Below are 17,803 nucleotides of genomic sequence, written 5' to 3'. Positions count from 1 at the left end.
CTTAGATACCACGGTTTTAAAAAAAATTCATATTCTGTAGAGTAGAATTTAGTCAAGTGGATGGAAGCAGTTGTTGATCCAGGAGGAAATGAGAAGTAGTGGGGCCGGCAGGATAGCTAGGCCGACTAAAACGCGCCTGCTTCGGCAAGTTGGTGCAAGCCAGGGACCAGGGTTCCACCCCTGGTACCTCACGCCGCGCTGGCCCCTCCCCCAGGGCAGCCACAGGGTCCAGGTGTGGTGGCACACCAGTAAGCCCAGCGCTGGGGAGGCTGAAAACAGGAGGATCGCTATGAGTCCGAGCTGTGTGGTAAGACCCTGTACCAACCAAATAGAATTAAAAAGAAAAAGAAGAGAAAAAAGAAATGAGAAGTAGCAACTGGTGGTTTCCTTAGTTGGAGATTTTTGGAGATGGCCTTGCATTTAGGTCTTATGTGCCTAATCTGTGAACAGACCGCTCTGGTAGGCCTGAGAATTCGTCAAGCTTAGTGACCCCATTTGTTTCTCTAGATCCTTCTGTACTGTGACAGTGATAAGGTCAGAGGACATTTTTTCTCTGTATACTATATACTGTAATCCAGCATACATTACTGAAGGTTGCTAGGCTGAGATAGATGTGTTATGAGATTCATTTCTTATTAATATTTTAAATCTTTTAAATATCAGATTAGTATAAATTTATACTGGAATTAAGTCATTCTTCTATGAGTTTGATAATTACAATATTTTGCAACTCTTGAGTCCTTGTATCTTAAGTGTGGACTGTGTTACAGATTGTGAAGCGGTCTCTTGAAGTTTGGGGTAGTCAGGAAGCACTAGAAGAAGCAAAAGAAGTGAGACAAGAAAACCGAGAAAAAATGAAACAGAAGAAATTCAATAAAAAAGTAAAGGGTAAGTGGCTACATTTTATGTCATGAAAGGTTGTGTTTTCCCACTTAGCAAAAACCCTTTAGCTAGATTCTTTCTCATTAAAGATGTAATATCACCAGTCGGTTGAAAGGTGGTATTTTCCATGGGGTGGAAATAAGATGACTCACACTTGCCCTCAGCAGGTTGGGGTTCAGGCTCACCGTGCAAGTCTCACAACAGTGCATTTTATTTTATTTTATTATTTTTTAAAAAAATCATTTATTGATTGATTGATTGTTTGATTGTGTGTGTGTGTGTGTGTGTGTGTGTGTGTGGCCAGCTCAGCCCACCAGGCGGCGGGGCTGGCTGGCATGTGGTGATGGGGATTGAACCGCGGTCGCTGTGCTTTTGCTTATCTTAGCTTGTTCTAAGTAGGTGCTTTAGACCACTGAGCCATCTCACCAGCCCCAACAGTGCATTTTAAAGAGTATGTTAGTCGGGCGTGGTGGCACATGCTGTAATCCCAGCACTTGGAAGGCTGAGGCAAGAGAGCACAGCGAATTCTGAGTTTGAGGGCAGCCTGGGCACAGAGTGAGTTTAAGACCAGCCTGAACTACATGGTGAAACTGTTTCAAAAAGAACATGTAAGTGATATTTGCATATAGGAATAGTGTCAGGTTAAGGTCAGTCATGGTTCCTTAGTCAAGGATTTGCTATAGGTTAGATCTTAAATAGGATTAGTAGTGTTTTTTTTTTTTTTTTTTTTAAACAGATACTGTAAAACTCTCTAGTTGATCAAAATGAAAAACCACAGTAACAACAACAAAAACACCACGCTAAGTCTTACCTAGTTTAGCAGTTAGAGGAGCTTTCAGATGTCAGCTAGTCTGATCACTTACTGATATGTGACTGAAAGACCCAGAAAGGTGGGCTGGCCTCTTAATATGAGTTGGGACTGGAACCAGGTTTTCTTGACTGAAAGTCTTCTGTCTACACATCTGTCTTTCCATGCAATTCTCTGTTCCCTGTTTATCTCTGCACTCACTTGGCCATGCATTCACCCATAACCATGCTTTTGCATCCATCCATTACTGTCCTGTGCCAGGCACTGTGCTAATAGAAATGCTGGAGTCACCGTTTGTTGAGAGAAACTCAGATCCTACTGGAGCATGATGGGTAATTGGTAATGATGAGAGCAGGAGTGCAAAGGACTTGTCTTCCTCTGAAACTGAAGCCCAAAGAGTCATAATTTTTTTTTTGAGACAGGATCTCACTATATTTGGCTCACTATGGAGCCTAGGTTGGCCTCAAACTAGTGACCCTTCTGCCTCAGCCTTCTAAGTGCTGGGATTATAAGCGTATGCTATGTTGCCTGGCAAAAAATTTTTCCTCTTTACAAGATCTTTATAAGATATGAGACAGAAAAAGCTTTGATATCCCACTGAAATTGCCATCAGTGGATGCCATTAAAAATTGTATTTATAAAACAAATCAGCAAATTTGGTCAGGAAGCAAGAATACACACATATATACACACACACAAAATTATATAGTCATCTTTCATAGTTATACTTGTTATTGTCATATTTTGAAATGCTATCATCCTTTTTATAAAAATGGTAGCATTGTTGATCATTTCTGAAGTTCATCAAGACAGATAATCTTATGTGAAACATCTTTCTAGTTATTATATAAATCAGTTATTTATCAACTGAATTAGAAAGTAAGTACATTTTTATGGCTTTCTGCAGAGGTTTCCTGGAGCCAAACTGTGACATAAAAAGAGCATTTGACTTAAAAAAATATTCCCCAAATTAGCCATTGCTGTGTCACAGTATTCATAGAAATCCACCAGGAACTAAATGAAAGGATTTGGAAAGTTTTTTTTTTTTTTGTGTAACCGGGGATTGAACTCAGGCCCTTGCGCTTGCCAGGCAAGCAATTATTTATTCTATTGAGCTATCTCCCTGGAAAGATATCTTGAAAACAGGCCTTTTCTTTAATCTTTGTAGGGTGCTACAGCCAGCCTTTCTTATCTTCCAACAGCAAGGCTTGCTGCTGGTAAAGGTAAAGAAAGTAGTAAAAAGACGAAAGGGTTGTGAAAGAGGACATGCTCCTTAGGCCAGGCTTTCTGTTACCAGCTACTTGAAGCCATCTCAGCTCTTCCTTCTTTTGTCCTCTTAAGCTTCTCTTCATATGGTATTTTGATGTAGGTAATAACATGGATAAAAGCATAAGTATTGATTAATGTACAAAGTAATGAAATCTTTTTTTAAAGGGTTATGTGTAGTTTTTTGTTACACTAATTCTGTGACCTAGTCAAGATGTCACCTAGAGGTAACTCAGTTCTTTTTTCATTTTTTTTTGGTGGAACCGGGGATTCAACTCAGGCCCTTGTGCTTCCCAGGCAAGTGCTTATTCTACTGAGCCATCTCCCCAGCCCCAACACAGTTCTTATAATTTGTCTAATAAAAGGTTTTGGAATCTATTTTATCTCATGCTTTTTTTTTTTTTCCCGTAGATTCAGTGTCTTAAATATTAATGTGAATAGAACTTTTAAAAAAGATTTATATAGTTATTGTGGGAATTTTTAAAGAAAGAAACTTGAACATAACTTTTTCGCCTTATTAAGTAGCTGTTAACCATTATCAACTTTTCATTATCCTTCAGTTCAGATTTCATCCTGAAGTTTTAAATGAAGTTAGACCTTGTAGGATTAATTTCTGAATTTTAGTTCATTTCTCATTTAAATGAAGCATGCCGTTTGGGGAAATCTGCTGGGAGTGGGTACATGAGTGGTTTATTTTCCAAGTCTCCACAAAAACAAAAAACCAAATGGTTTTCAGTTTCTTGGGGTTTTCTTTTCTTTTTTGGTTATTATGACTGGATTTGGCCTCCCTGGGTTTACAATTGTGACTCACTGTCTTCTGGTGTGCAGTGTGTAGAGAGGTCAGTGTGATGATGCCTTCTTTACTTATGGCTTCTTCTTGTTGCTTCACTTTAGAGGTTGGTGGATGCTCCCGTCCTCCTGACTAGGCCACAGAGGGCTGAGAGTGGAGTAGACACTAGAGATTAGACACAAAGAGCTGACTGTGCAGTTTGCTCAGAAGGCTCAGAACAGAGAGGAATAGAAGCAAGTCTAAAGGTTATTAGTTGAAAAGAAATTGGAACCTGGTTCCTCTTGGTCTTCTGATTTTGATCCACAAAGAAGCTGACAAAGTTTACTTCTTTATGGGAAGGTAAGAGATTACATTTATCTGATTTTAGAATATGATCTATTGTAGCAGTTCAAGACTTGAGCTTACTATAAAAGGCAATTTAAATAGTATGTAAATAGTATAAGGTATATATAAGTACACAGAATTTGTGGCTTGTATCCAAGAAGGCAGACACAGAAACAGTAGGATCCCTACTGCTCAGTTTACCTCAGTTAGAAAAAAAAGCAATATATTTTGGCCTTCATATTTGTTGAGAACTTTGTGTTGGCACAAATGCATAGAATGTGTTTTGTTTGCACATTTCCTTTTCACAAATAAGGCAGAGATGCTTTTTTTCCAAGTTAAATTAAGCTTGCTGTTAGTAATGATAGAGAAGTAACTTCCAATGTTATTATGCACCCCTCGTTGGGAGATGGGTGAGAAAAATCCCATTTTGAGATTCCTTCTTAGTTTGTGGACATTGTACATTCTGGGCCAGTGGCGCTGTTTGTTTTGGGGCTTCTCTGAGGAGTCTGAGGGAAACTTTGTTACCCTGCTTTAGTTTGGGAGGACAAAGGAAGACCCAAGCTTTGTGTGTTATTAGGACTTTCAGGTAACAAGGGGCACCTTCAAGTTAGTACTTTTTTACACTCCCATCCAGTTTAGAAGTATCTGGTCTTCCTCAGCTAGTTCTTTTATAAGTTTATATTATAAACAACATTTGGTTTCTTTGCATATGGTCATTAGCAAAACTGATACTGAAGTCCAATTTCATATTAAGGTTTTAGAGAGAGAGTTCTCTGGGTAAAGTACAAACAGTCCCTGAGGATGTCAGTACTAACTGGACCATGAAAGCTTTCGTGCATTTGCAGTAGAGGTAGTCTGTAGGTATCTGCTTTTGTGTTGTGACATCTTGGGCTAAGGGGACCAGGAAGCTATGCCCAGTGAGCCAGGTTAGTCTCCAGCCTCCCTGGAGGATGTACACTTGCCCTGTCCCTTAGCTCCCAAGGCTGCCTCAGGCCTTTTCCCACGCTTGCGCCATCTCACCTTTGAGTCTTTCTCAGTCTCAGCAGCAGAGTTGATTTCTCCATCCCTAAATTGTTAAGTGAGTGCAAAAACCATACTGTTTACTTTTTAAATGTATACTTTATCAAGTGTTAACATTTTGCCATGTTTACTGTCTTATTTTTGCTGATCCATTTATTTGGGTTTTTCTGTATTTTAGGGAAGGGTCTATAGGCTGTTCAGGGTCTTACTACTAGATCAGACTTGTAGTGATCCACCTGTTTACAGCCTCCCAAGAGCTGTGATTACAGGTGTGCATCACCACACCCAATATCAATTGCTGTCTCAGCGTGCCCCAGGGGTGGGGCCAGCACAGCAGGCCCAGGGATTGAACCCCTGGCCCCTGCGCCTGCTTGCAGGTGCTTGAATCCAGAGCTGTTTGGCTAACCCTTATTTGAGTTATCTGTAGATATTATGATTCTTTATAAATTCTTCAGCATGTTTCTAAGCAATGGCATTCTTTTTCATAGCTAAAATAGTATCACAGGAATTTATGTCATCTATATTTAACATTCCTCAATTGTGTCACTGTCCCTCATAGCTTTTTTAGTGTAGCAGCTGTCTTCTACTCTAGAGTCTTTTTAATTCTTCACACACAGGCACTGGTGGTGTCCAGGCCAGCTGTTGTGCACTGAGCCTGCAGATTTGTGATGGTGCATTTACTCACAGTGGAATGTCCCTGTAGGAGTATCTCCTAAGGGGTGCACCACATGTGGAGGCCTGCCGTCAGCTCTCACTGAAGGGTGGATGAATCTTACCTGTGCCAGTTTATTAGGGTGGGTGGGTATAAATGGTAATTTTTCTAGTTTTGTCTTTTTTTTCTTTTGGTACTGGGAATCAAACATGAACTCATGCCTGCCAGGCAGGTGCTGTTATTCCTGTACAATTATTATTTGATTTCTTTTGCAGAGAAGAGTTTTCCTCAGGCATTTTTAAAAATTGTTTTTTAAAATAACCACTTGATCTAGCAGATTTAAAGTATTGCAAATAATTCCTCTTATTACTTGATACTCAAAAACTGTCTGTTTGGTCAGTGGAATCTCCATCAGGCTAGGTTCTTTTTCTTAAGCTTTATTTGGAAAAACTTCAAGGGCCAGTAGATGGCTCAGTAGAATAAGCGCTTCCCTGGCAAGTGCAAGGGCCTAAGTTTAATCCTTGGTTCTGCCAAAAAACAAAACAAAAACAACCTTCAAATTTACAGAAAGTTGCTAGGACACTTAAGAACAGAGGACCACCTATATATCCCTTACCCTGTAGGTCTGTGACTAGCACTCTGCTGTCTGCACCATTTTTGCATGCTTTCTCTGTATGTCTCCATCTAAATCACTCAAATGTAAATTATATCACCACCCTCCACCCCTTTCCTAACATGGCTGTAGATGTTACAGTACGTATTTCCCCATAGGTGTAGCCCTTAACCACTTACTTTAGCTAGCAAATTTAATAGTGTTTTTGTCTAATCAGTTGTCCACATTTTAGTTTTGCTAACCTAGTAATGTCCATTTTAGTGCTTTCCTTTTAGAAATTGAGCCAGTCTAGGATCAGATACTGGGCTTTGGGTACCATGTCTCTGTAAATTCTGTTCACAGTCTTCATAATTCTAGTCTTTTGTGACACTGACATTTTTGAAGAAATCCCATTCCTTCCCCTGCCCTCTTTAGAAACAGCATTTTTCACTTGGGGCTTTCTGCCATTTCTTGCTGGTTGACTCCTAGGTGTACATGCATCTCAGGACAGGGACAGTGTGTGATACGTATCGGTCCCTCCCATCTGGAGGCACAGTGTGTCTTGCTCTTAGTGGTAGTGATTCTGGTTTTTTTAATTGGATACACAAAAATAGTGAACATCCTGTTTCTTTTCAATACTTCCCACTAGACTAGATCCTTCCATGGATGGTTCTGGGTGGATCAGTCTAGTTTGATGGTTACAAGATGGGTTTTCTAACTCCAGCACTCCCCTCATATTTACCCAGTTGGATACAAGCATTCTACAGCCTCTTTCCCCCCATCTGTTTATTATTAGTATAGGTTCATTACTTTCTCATTCTTGCAATGGCATTTGGTTAGTTTCTGTTCTTATTTTGGTGCTCAAATTATCTTATATTTTGCTGTGGAAATCTCTTTATTAAAGCATCTGCAAGCAAATGCAGGGGCCAGGGGTTCGATCCCCAGGCTGCCATGCTGGTCCTGCCCCTGGGGTGTGCTGAGATGGCAATTGAGACTGGGCATATGCCTGTAATCCCAGCACTTGGGAGGCTGCAAACTGGAGAATCACTGAGTCCAATCTAGTAGTGAGACCCTGCACACCTTTTAGATGCTTCCCTAAAATACAGGAAAAAAAAAAAACCCAACTCTTTGAACTAGCCCTTGATGTAATTTTTTGAGCGCTGGCTTTTGCTTGCTTACATGAAATACTATCACTGTCTCCTTTTCTCTGTGTGTACATACAGTATATATTACAAATTAAAATCTGAGCTCAAACTAGTATATCAAGTTCCAGTCTACAATTTCAAGATTCATTCTATTTTTATCTATAATTTCCTTGTCTGATACAAGAAACAGCTATAAAGCTAAATTTTTATTGTATTCTTTTAGTGTTAAGCAAATTTTTCTCTTACCTCTCCACCTAAGTCCACCTAATCAACTTGGCAGAGATGTTAATATGATTAGGCTGCAGTTAAGTTCTGAGGTGCTTTCTCAATGGAGATATTATGAGGGAAATTCCCACAATGCCTTATATCAGAACAAAGTAAAAAGCAGCTATTAGACCTCACAGGAAGTGTCTTCCTACATTATCTCAAACCAGGAGGCATCTGTGCAGTTCTGGTCAGCATCACTTATTACTTATGTCTTAAGGAAAAATAAAGAAAAGGACATTTAAGATACATTTGGAAAAACTGGGGTTCTTTCCAATGAGGGAAAAATTGTGAAGTTTAGAGAAGCAATGATTAGAGATTCTAAACACATGAGAATCTGGAGGAACTTGATTTTTCCCTGGCTGGAAACTGTAGAATTATATACATTGAAGCTTGACAATAAAACAGAAGTGTTTTTTACACTGCACTGGTGAGAAAGGCAGTACAGCTTAGTAAAGAATGTGGACCCAGGCCATGCTACCTCTACCAGTGCAAGCTACTGACCTTGGACAACCCATAGCTTCCTTACCTTGGTTTTCTTATTGGTTAAGCCAAGTAATAGTTGTACTTATCTCAGGGTTGAAGATTACATACATTTAAAGTGTTTACAAATAATGCCTGGTACATACATGTTTTCTTTTATCCTCATCATATGTTCAGCCAGAAGGTATGAAAGTCCAAGTAGTATCTTAGTTTCATTTTTAGGGAAGGATCTACAGGGTGTTCAGGGTCTCACTACTAGAACAGACCCATAGTGATCCGCCTGTCTACAGCCTCCCAACAGCTGGGATTAAAGGCATGCGCCACCATGCCCAGTCTCAATTGCTATCTCAGTGCACCCCAAGGGTGGGGCCGGCACAGCAGGCCTGGGGATCAAACCCTGGCCCCTGCACGTGCTTGCAGGCACTTTAATCTGCAGAGCTATTTGGCCCTGGTATTTTGTTGTGTTGATGGCACTGAAGATTAAACCCAGGACCTTCACACTGAGTTACATTCACAGCCCTTTTTGTGTTTTTGTTTTCAGAAAAGTTATTGCTAAGTCACCAACAGAGGGCCTGAATGTATTATACTACTGCCTTAGCTTCCCAGAGTGCTGGACTTCAAATGGGGAGCACATGCCCAGCTCGAAGTAGTACTTTAGTCTTTTTATTTGGTAATAGGAATCGAACTAAGGACCTTGTGCTTGCCAGGCAGGTGCCTGTACCACTGAGCTATCTCCCTAGCTTCCCAATAGTATTTTGATACTACCATAAGTCTAGAATGGATTAAGGAAAGTGTGCCATTACTTGGTACATGTTGACTTTATGGTTTAGATTATGAAAGCTATTAATGTTGTTAGGTACTGTTGCTGTCAAAAAGCCAATTTGGTGTATTTCTCGTTAAAAATTACACGTAACATTTAACACGTAAAAATGTTAATGTTGCTTTTTCACTAGAAACTGAGAAATACCAACTCATTTTCAGTGGGAACTAAGTGGTTAAATTTCCTCAGCTAATATGTACTGTGCACTTTTAAAATGTTGCTGCCTTAAGCTGCTTTTCAAAGCATCCAACAAATATTTTTGTAGGATGACTTCAAAATGACGTAGCACAAAAAGCTGTAATCATCAGAGTGAGAAAAGCTGGGTCCACATACCATCTTTGCTCAGTTTCTCTGCCTGCAAAACAGTGAAGTTAACTCTCCATTTCTTTGCTATTGCTAATATTCTGATTTTTATTCTTGAGTTTTAATAATATAATTATATTATTATATTTGTAATAATTATCAATAGCTCCTTTTCTGAAATAATGGTCTTACTTTATAAAACAAAGAACTTAATAGGTCAGTTGTACAAACAGTTCTTAAGAATGAAAACACATCAGCGTGAAGTTCTTGGTCTTCTAGTTTGCCTTTAGCAAACTTTGATTTGCCTCTTAATAGAAGTAACTGTGGACTTACAAGTGTGGAAACTACAGATACTGCCTTTCCTTGTCTCAGCTGATTCCCCTTGTCAGATGTGTCACCCTCTTTTGTCTTATGCTCCTTCTAATCCACATACTCATCTCTGAATCTCTCCTACAATGACTATTTTAGAGGCTGAGCAGGTGAGGTAGAAAAGCTTATCTAATTTGTGATCAACTTTTATTATGAAATTAAACCATGTATTATGTAAATACACAAATACAACTGAAAGCCTGAGGGGATTTCTTTTTGGATTCCACTGAAAATCTTTTTTTTCCTTAGAACTGCGACGAGCGGTAAGAAGCAGTGTGTGGAAAAGAGAAATGACTGCTCATGAGCACGAGTATGGCCCAGAAGAGAGCTTAGAAGATGACATGTACCGCAAGACTTGTACCGTGTGCGGCCACGAGCTGACATATGAGAAAATGTGATTTGTAGCTCAGTTAATTTTGAAACAGACTTTTATATTTAAATAAAGGAAGTTTACATTGGCCCTGTTCAAAATCTAGCACAGTGCAGGTGATGAATGCTTCGGCGGTGCCTGTGGCGGTGCTCAAGAGCAAACTGCAGCTGCAGTCCAGCTGGTCTGGCTAGACAGGACGTCAAGTTTCCACGCACTGAGTGGAAGGGGGAGGTAAAGTGGCAGAGCTACAAATCAAGGTGTAGGAGACCAAAGTAAATCCTAGACTGGGGCTGGAGGAAGAGCTTTCAATAAAGGTCAAAGATGACTGAACTGGACTCAACCAAAGAAACAGAGATGGTGCTACATCAGTAAATCAGAGTCTGGGTAAGATTTTTTAGGAACTGCTTTGATCACCAAGACAGGAGCAGTGGGAAGCTCCTGCTGGACAGTGTCCTGACATATAATAAGAGTTAACAGTGAGCTGGAGGAATTTGATGTTTCTGTATCTGAGAGGCCTGCTACGTGGTCTTCTTGTTAATGGTTGGATAATTCTTCCCAAATGCTGAATTGTCATAGAAAACAGCGTTTGTCAAGGTTAAGTATCTGTTGACCAAAGGTACTGAGTTTATCCTAACTACTGCTTAGTGTCTTATGGGTATTCTCATTTAATCCTGGGAGGGAAGAAAGGTTGCTCCCATGTTCATTTAAGGAAGGAAGTGACACCCTAAACTTTATTTTGTCCTAGGCACTGGGATCAAGTTTGTCAGATTTTCCTTGACTCTTTTCAACAGAATTACCAATTAATTTGACTACTGGACTTTCTAGTATTATTTTAGTAAAAATTTGGACTGGAGTAAACTGGATCCCCCTCCCCCTCTTTCCATCTGGTAGCAGGAATTGAACTGAACTGAGGACCTTGTGCTTGCCAAGTGAGTGCCGTGCCACTGAGCTATATCCCCCGCCTGGGTATTTTCAACTTGTAGTTTGACAGGACTTTTTTTCTTACAATTAATTATAAATAGAATACAAGGTATATTCATTTTTGTTTTCTCTCTAAAGCAGAGTACTTGGAGAAAGACCAAAATCAAAACAAGTCAAACCCAAGTGCCTGGCAAGGCACTTGAGAGTATAACTGTTATCTATACGAATACCCAAGAGAAAATTTCACGTATTAAAGTATTGATTTTTTAAATATGTGCTATGCTAAACATAGCTCAGCAGAAACTGATACTACTAAATGGGCAGAAAGTTTCTAGCCTTCTGATAACTTGGAGTTCTGTATCTCTCACCATAAACTAAAGTAAAACTGACGTGTACCACACCAAAGACCTAAATATTAAAACCTTATCTGCTGGGAAACAGAATAGGTAAACTCTTAAAGACATAGGTGTAAGCAAGACTTCATGAATAAAACCCTGATCACACAAGGAATATTAAAAGAATCAACCACTGGGATCTCAATATTAAGCTTTTGCACAGCACAAGAAACCACCAACAGAATGAAGAGACACCCACAGAGTGGCAAACAATTTTTACCAGCTGTTCTTCAAAGGACTACTATCTAGAATATAAAAAGATCTGAAAGAAGAAAAAATCAGAGCCCCAAATTTAAGGACTCAATCCCAAAATAGACATCTGAAATAGACACTTCTCAGATGAACTACAGACAACAAATAAATGAAAAAATGTTCAACATCAGTCATTCGAAAAATACACATTAAAACAACATTAAGGGGCCGGGGAGATGGCTCAGTAGGATAAACGCTTGACTGGCAAACGCAAGGATCTGAGTTCAATCCCCAGTTCCACCAAAAATAAATAAAAAAAAAAAGACCGCCAAAAAAAAAAAAAAGACCTTTTTTGCTATTATGGGCTACTGGACTCTTTTGGAATATTTTGCTGAGTTTACACACCTATAATATTCAACAACAGAACTTAAAAAAATTTGGATATAACTATGAATGTCCATTTTGTATCTGTGTATTCAAAGTGGTTGGGATAGATATATAGTTGCATTCTCTTAATGAATAGAATGATTTGTTCTAATGGTGTTTGTAAGTAGGATCACAGGTCTGCATCTTGTACAGCAATTAACCACTGGGAAGAATGTATGCAGTGTATTATTGAAAAAAATAATAACATTTTTGGTCTACAAGCTTTGAAATACTACATAAATATAACATATGTATGTGATAGTACAAATCTGATGATGTCTGCCTATACTTGTACAGAAATTGTGTACCTAAACCCATGCAAATTTTCCTATGAAGAATTTTATTGTTATCAAAAAAAATAAAAATAAAAGCAAAAAAAAAAAAAAAAATTAAGATTCCATTTTGCTCCAGAAAGAATGGCTACCATCAAGAAATCTACCAGTAACAAATACTGGCAAGGCTGTGGGGAAAAAGAAACCCTTCTCCACTGCTGGTGGAAGTGTTAAGTTGGTACAACCAATATGGACAACAGTATGAAGATTCCTCAAAAAACCCAAAACTAGAGGTTCCATTTGACTCAGCTATTCCCCTTATCTTCCCAAAAGAGTTAAAGGCATCATACCACAGTGGTACACATACATAAGAATATTTGTAGGAGCACAATTTGTAATAGCTAAATCTTGGAAACAGCCCAGACCCCCCCCCCCAACAATAGATGAGTTTAAAAAAATGGGATAAGATATTTTAAAGTAAATGCATCTTGAGACCATACGTGAAAGTGAAATAAACTGGACACACATTTAAATACTGCATTCTCGTGTGAGAAGCCAAGTGGTAAAGACCAAAATGTGTACTGGGAAGCAGGAAGAACATGTTCAAATGGGAAGGGAATGAGGGAGAGGGGAAGGAGAAAGGAAGGGGAGAAGAAAAAAAGGGAAATAAAGCTTTTAATGAAGAGGGGAAGGAGGACTGAAGGGAGGAAATGGGAGAAAAATAAAAAATCAAGATATACACAGGAACAAATTCCCTATGGTATTACGTGTATCAAGTGTACCAATTAAATTAAAACAAACCTACCTCAGAATCTCAGTCTAATAAAGCCAGAGACAAATCCAAATGAGACTCACTGCATAGAGTAACTGCTCAGCACTATTCAAAATTATTTTGGGTCAAAGTGAAAGGCTGAGAAATTGTCAAGTGCGACCAAACAAGGGGTTGTGGCAAGTGAATGCAAACTGGGGTCTTGGACTCTACCCTGGGCTAGGAGAGAGATGTGAGGGTGATGGGCAATATCTGAATCATGTCTGGACACACATTCATGTTAATTATCTGGTTTCAACTATGATTATATTGTGAGAATTAGGGGAAGCCACATGAATATATATGTCAACCATCAGTGTTGGGCACTTTTCATTGTAAAATTATTTCCATTTAAAAGTGGAAAAAGAAGCCAGGAGTCACGATACAGGTTAGTAAGTCCAGCTACTCTGGAGGCTGAGGCAAGAGGATTGCCAGTTCAAGGCCATCCTGGGCAACTGAGACCCTGTCTCAAACTTTTTTAAAGGGGCAGGAGGTAGGCATCTCAGCCATACCTGGGTTCAATCCATCCACACAGGGATGGAGAACTAAATCATCCCGGTTACATGTATATAGAAATGCTTAAAGTTCCAAGTGGTAAAAAAAGAAAAAAAAAATTGGTGTTTGGGGGTTAAGAGCATTTACTCCATCATGGGGATAAGGAACTCCTTGAACAAGATGGGTCTTACTTCAGAGTCTACTACTTTGCTGTAAGCCTTTTGCAGTTTCTCCAGGGGACTTTCTAAAAAAATGTATTTTAGTACAGGGTCTCACTACACAGATCAGACTCGTGATCCTCCTGTTCTCAGCCTCTCAAGCACTGGGATTACAGGCATGTGCCACCAGCCCACTCTCAGTAGCCATCTCAGTGTACTCTGGCTGGTACAACTTTAGTGTGCTGAGCTATCTGGCCGGCCCAGGGGCCTATTTTTTATCTCTAAAGTGGACATAGCTAGTTGTCTGAGAAATGTTCTAAGGATTTAATATGGTAAATCTAGCAACTGGTATATTAACACTCACTAGTAAGCACTATTGTCAACACAGAGCTATCTAGTTGAGATCTGCTCCTACTGACTCTTTACCTTCATCAATTTAAGAGAATCCCAGTATCCAGATATCCTTAACAGCCCAAGTGCTCTAGCTCAGGTTGGCAAGGCCTCTCGTCTTTCACGATCAGGTATAACCATAGGTTAGGAAGACTGTATATTCATTTTGTCAAAAGGATGTTAAATGGCACCAGTGCGATTTAACAGAAAGTTGATTTATTGCAAAGCATGATGTATGTACAGTGACATACCTTCCTTTTGTCTGTGTAACTTTATTAATGGGGAGAGCAACTAATGAACTCTGCCCTGTGCCTTTATTTCTTCAAATCCCTAGTTTAGTTTTCCATATAACTCGTTGCCAGACTAAGAGAAAAGTCACATCAACGAAGTTTTAAAAAGCAACCATTATACATGGAGTGGATCAAAGAGAGCCTACAAATTTCTCTAGAATGTGGATGAAGTGTAAGTAGCCAAACTTTGCTATGTATTGTATAAGTATTACAAAGCAATTTTAAGAAACAAAGGTACCACTGTCTTAAGTGGTAATCTTTTGGTTCCATAAGAAGAGAAGCCATTTCTAACTGATTACAATATACTGTGTATAAGCAATGGAAAAAGCGTAAAAATATTTAGGCAAGAACATGGGTGCCATGCAAACTTGATCTATTGAATAAATTGCTTCCTGCCTTGAATGGTATTTAAAAGTCCTTCAAATTTATACCTATGGAGTGGACAATATTGTGTAGTCACGAAAATGTATGGAAAACCAGAAACCATACATCAAAACATGGAAAAAGTTCAAGGCATCATACACTCAGGATGTAGTGAATAGAAAAAAAGATATTACATTGTGCAAATGCACAGAAATAGTGCTACAATTAGTAAAATTTTCTAAGGTTTAGTGAAAAGTCTAAAAAATCCTAGAAATTTGCAACATTAAATAACTCAATATTATTGTACAAAATGTATTACATCTCAATATTATACTGGAAAGAGTCAGGAATTGTTTGAACCAGGATCTAGAGAGAAAAACCAAAATTCACTTCTAATTCCAAGTCTAGATTTAGCCAATCTACCTACTTTTGTTCCATTTTAGCAGGCAGCTTATTCTTGGACAAATCATTCTCAGAAGCCGTGAAAAATGACCAGAGGTTTTCAGTCTAAGATAGTGGTTTCCCAACTAGGGCATCACTTGGGGAGCTTTCACAACTGATGTCTACATGCTGCCTGCAGAGACTGTAGTTTAGTTTTAAAATGACTAACGGTTTTCAAGCAATTTGATACCTTCACATACAGTGGTACCATTCGTGAACTTCATTCTTTGTGCAGTTCAGTCACAAACAGAAATGGTCTTGAACCAAATCAAATTTTCCTAAAGGTGAACACTGAACCTATCTCCTGAGTTTGATCACAGTTCTTGTCCAGTTCAATTTGCAACTAGCATCATGGAAAGAAATGTTTGTGAACCAAGGTACCACTAAGAAATACTGCAGGTCCTAAAGAAAAATATTTTAAAGTGAAAATTTCAAATGGAAGCATGTTTCAGTAACAAACCACCAATTTAAAAAGAGTAAGATGATAAAACATAAAATACCAAAGTGTAAAAAAACACATTTTTAGTTTTATTTCAGTCATACTGGGTTATCCAGGAGCAGTGAAACGCTATGCTACCTGGTAATAAGTTCCTCGGCTGTATTTACTACTTTATAAGCTTGACCTATAGTTTTACTCCCTCAAATTTATTGTTTGGGGACTTAAAAGAGAAAAATACCAAACTAATCACAGAAAAGTTGTATCTGTCACATATATAATACATCCTGGTCATTCTCACATTGTCATGAAGAAATATTTGCTTTCAAGGGGAATTTAAAGGTAATGTTATATTCTTCACTGTCCTATTTCCTTTAAGAAGTAAAGGCTGTTACAAGAAAGCAAACATCCAAACCATCAAAAAATAAAGACAAATTGTTTTAGGATTTAAAAAAAAATTCAGACAAGAAGAAAATAAAAATGACCCTTAGGCCTGCAAAGCACAGAACTGCTGGAATACAGCCAAAATATGAGGGTCTAATTCGGCAGTGAAGAGAAGGTTCTCCAGGGTCACCATGTACTGCTGGATTATCTGGTGATGCTGCAGACACAGGAAAGGGGTGTGTAAGTTAGGAAAAGGCAAGAATCACTCAAATACAGCACTTCCTTCAGCAGCCCACCCCCAAAAGGGACACGAGAGGGATGCGGGAGGAATGTGGGATGTTCAGTAACACTTTCAATAAATCTAGTTTGTAACCAGACATGGTGATGTATACCTGTAATCCCAGCACCTGGGAGGCTGGAATAGCAGGATCACAAGTTCAAGCTTACCCTGATCAACTAACTGAGACCCTGCCTCAAAATGGGGTGAAACAAGAGAAGGAGCTGGGGTTGCTGGGGCGGGGGGAACTGGCAGGCAGTTCTTATCAGCTTCTAGGTACATGCAATTCATTATACAAGGTGATAGAAGCATGTGCCTGTGGATATCACTACTATTAACAGACTGTTCAGCTGCCCAAAATTGGGACATAACACATTAGGGTTTTATAAAAAAGTGGCCCAGACAGGATCTAACCTAAGAAGGTAAAACAGATCAGAAAATTAAAGCTTTTATTTGTTCTTAGGTATACTTGAACATATGTAGAGATTCCTACAGAATGATGGGTTGTTAAATCTTATTAACTGGTAGTAGCTAAAAAAAAAAAAAAAATCTAAAGAAATAGTTTCTATTTAAAAGCTTAAATTTACAATCAGTTCCACTCTTACATAGTTGAGATGAGAGCAGGTGGTGACATTTTTCTTTCGCGGAAACCCTCAAGAAGCACTTGTGGGCAGTGTTTATTACCCACATGTGTTTTTTAAGTATTTTTTTTTTTTTTTAATTAAAGTGGTACCAGGGATTGAACTCAGGACCCTGCGCTTGCCAGGCAAGTGCTTATTCTACTGAACTATCTCCCCAGGCCCCCCTTTTTAAGTACTTTTATATCCCATTACTGTTCCTTTTTTTTCTCTACATTTTAGATTACAGGCTGGGTTCCTTACCACAGAAAATGGCAATTATGATTCTAATATAAAACCAATATAAGTCTCAGTATTATAATGAGCAATAGCAGCAGAAAATGGACATGAACAAAAGCACCTACAGGTACTGCATAACATCCTAGCATATTTGGGGAAGGTTTGTTTCTTTTTTTTAAATAGAGAAATCCTTATGGCTGAAAATAGTGGTATTATCATTGAACCCAAGTTCCCCACAAACCTGCAGGAAGATCTGCTGGAGCCTCTCTATACAGTTCTTGTACCATGGTGTTAAAACACTGGTCCCATCAGTTTCACATCTTACCAAGTGCTCTGTCAAGATCATGATAAAACGCTGGAAAAGAAGAACTATACTGAGTAAGTGTTATAGAAAAAAATCTTGTATTTCAGTAACAAATTCAAATGAACTCTTTAAGTACTGCTTATTCCATCTTGCCTTTGTGGTATATGCCAGAAAGTCATTGAATGCTGTTGATCTAAATAGATAGACTGGACAAAAGCTACAACTCTTGTTGCATAGGTCCTGCTTTACCTTGGTCTTAACCATCCAGTAGAAAAGTATGAAGACGAAATATAGGAAGTAAAGCCA

General features: G+C 38.8%; 2 protein-coding genes across 4 annotated transcripts in view; one reads left to right on the top strand and one right to left on the bottom strand.

Annotated features, from left to right (window-relative positions):
- Xpa (XPA, DNA damage recognition and repair factor) overlaps positions 1-10,193 on the top strand; it is a 31,073-nt gene extending 20,880 nt beyond the window's left edge. Inside the window, exons 5-7 of one of the 2 annotated variants that reach the window (XR_002818935.1) lie at positions 771-888; positions 3,851-4,085; positions 9,968-10,053. Coding sequence is in view for 1 of the 2 variants with exons in the window: in XM_004645216.2 (XP_004645273.1) it covers positions 771-888; positions 9,968-10,116 (267 nt within the window). In the remaining variant the exon portion in view is untranslated. Of the gene's footprint in view, positions 1-770; positions 889-3,850; positions 4,086-9,967 lie in introns of both variants that reach the window. The other variant, XM_004645216.2, reaches the window with a different exon arrangement.
- Positions 10,194-15,748: 5,555 nt separating this feature from the next.
- Ncbp1 (nuclear cap binding protein subunit 1) overlaps positions 15,749-17,803 on the bottom strand; it is a 44,147-nt gene continuing 42,092 nt past the window's right edge. For both annotated transcript variants that reach the window (XM_004645215.3, XM_023705461.1), the window contains 2 exons: positions 17,435-17,548; positions 15,749-16,276 (listed from right to left, as the gene is read on the bottom strand). In XM_004645215.3, coding sequence (XP_004645272.1) covers positions 16,163-16,276; positions 17,435-17,548 — 228 coding nt within the window. In that variant the 3' untranslated portion in view covers positions 15,749-16,162. The remainder of the gene's footprint in view (positions 16,277-17,434; positions 17,549-17,803) is intronic.

The sequence above is a fragment of the Octodon degus genome, unplaced genomic scaffold (assembly GCF_000260255.1).
Source record: "Octodon degus isolate 3935 unplaced genomic scaffold, OctDeg1.0 scaffold00221, whole genome shotgun sequence".
NCBI lineage: Eukaryota > Metazoa > Chordata > Mammalia > Rodentia > Octodontidae > Octodon > Octodon degus.
The sequence above is the reverse complement of the archived record's forward strand: the minus strand, read 5'-3'. Positions and strand labels throughout refer to the sequence as shown.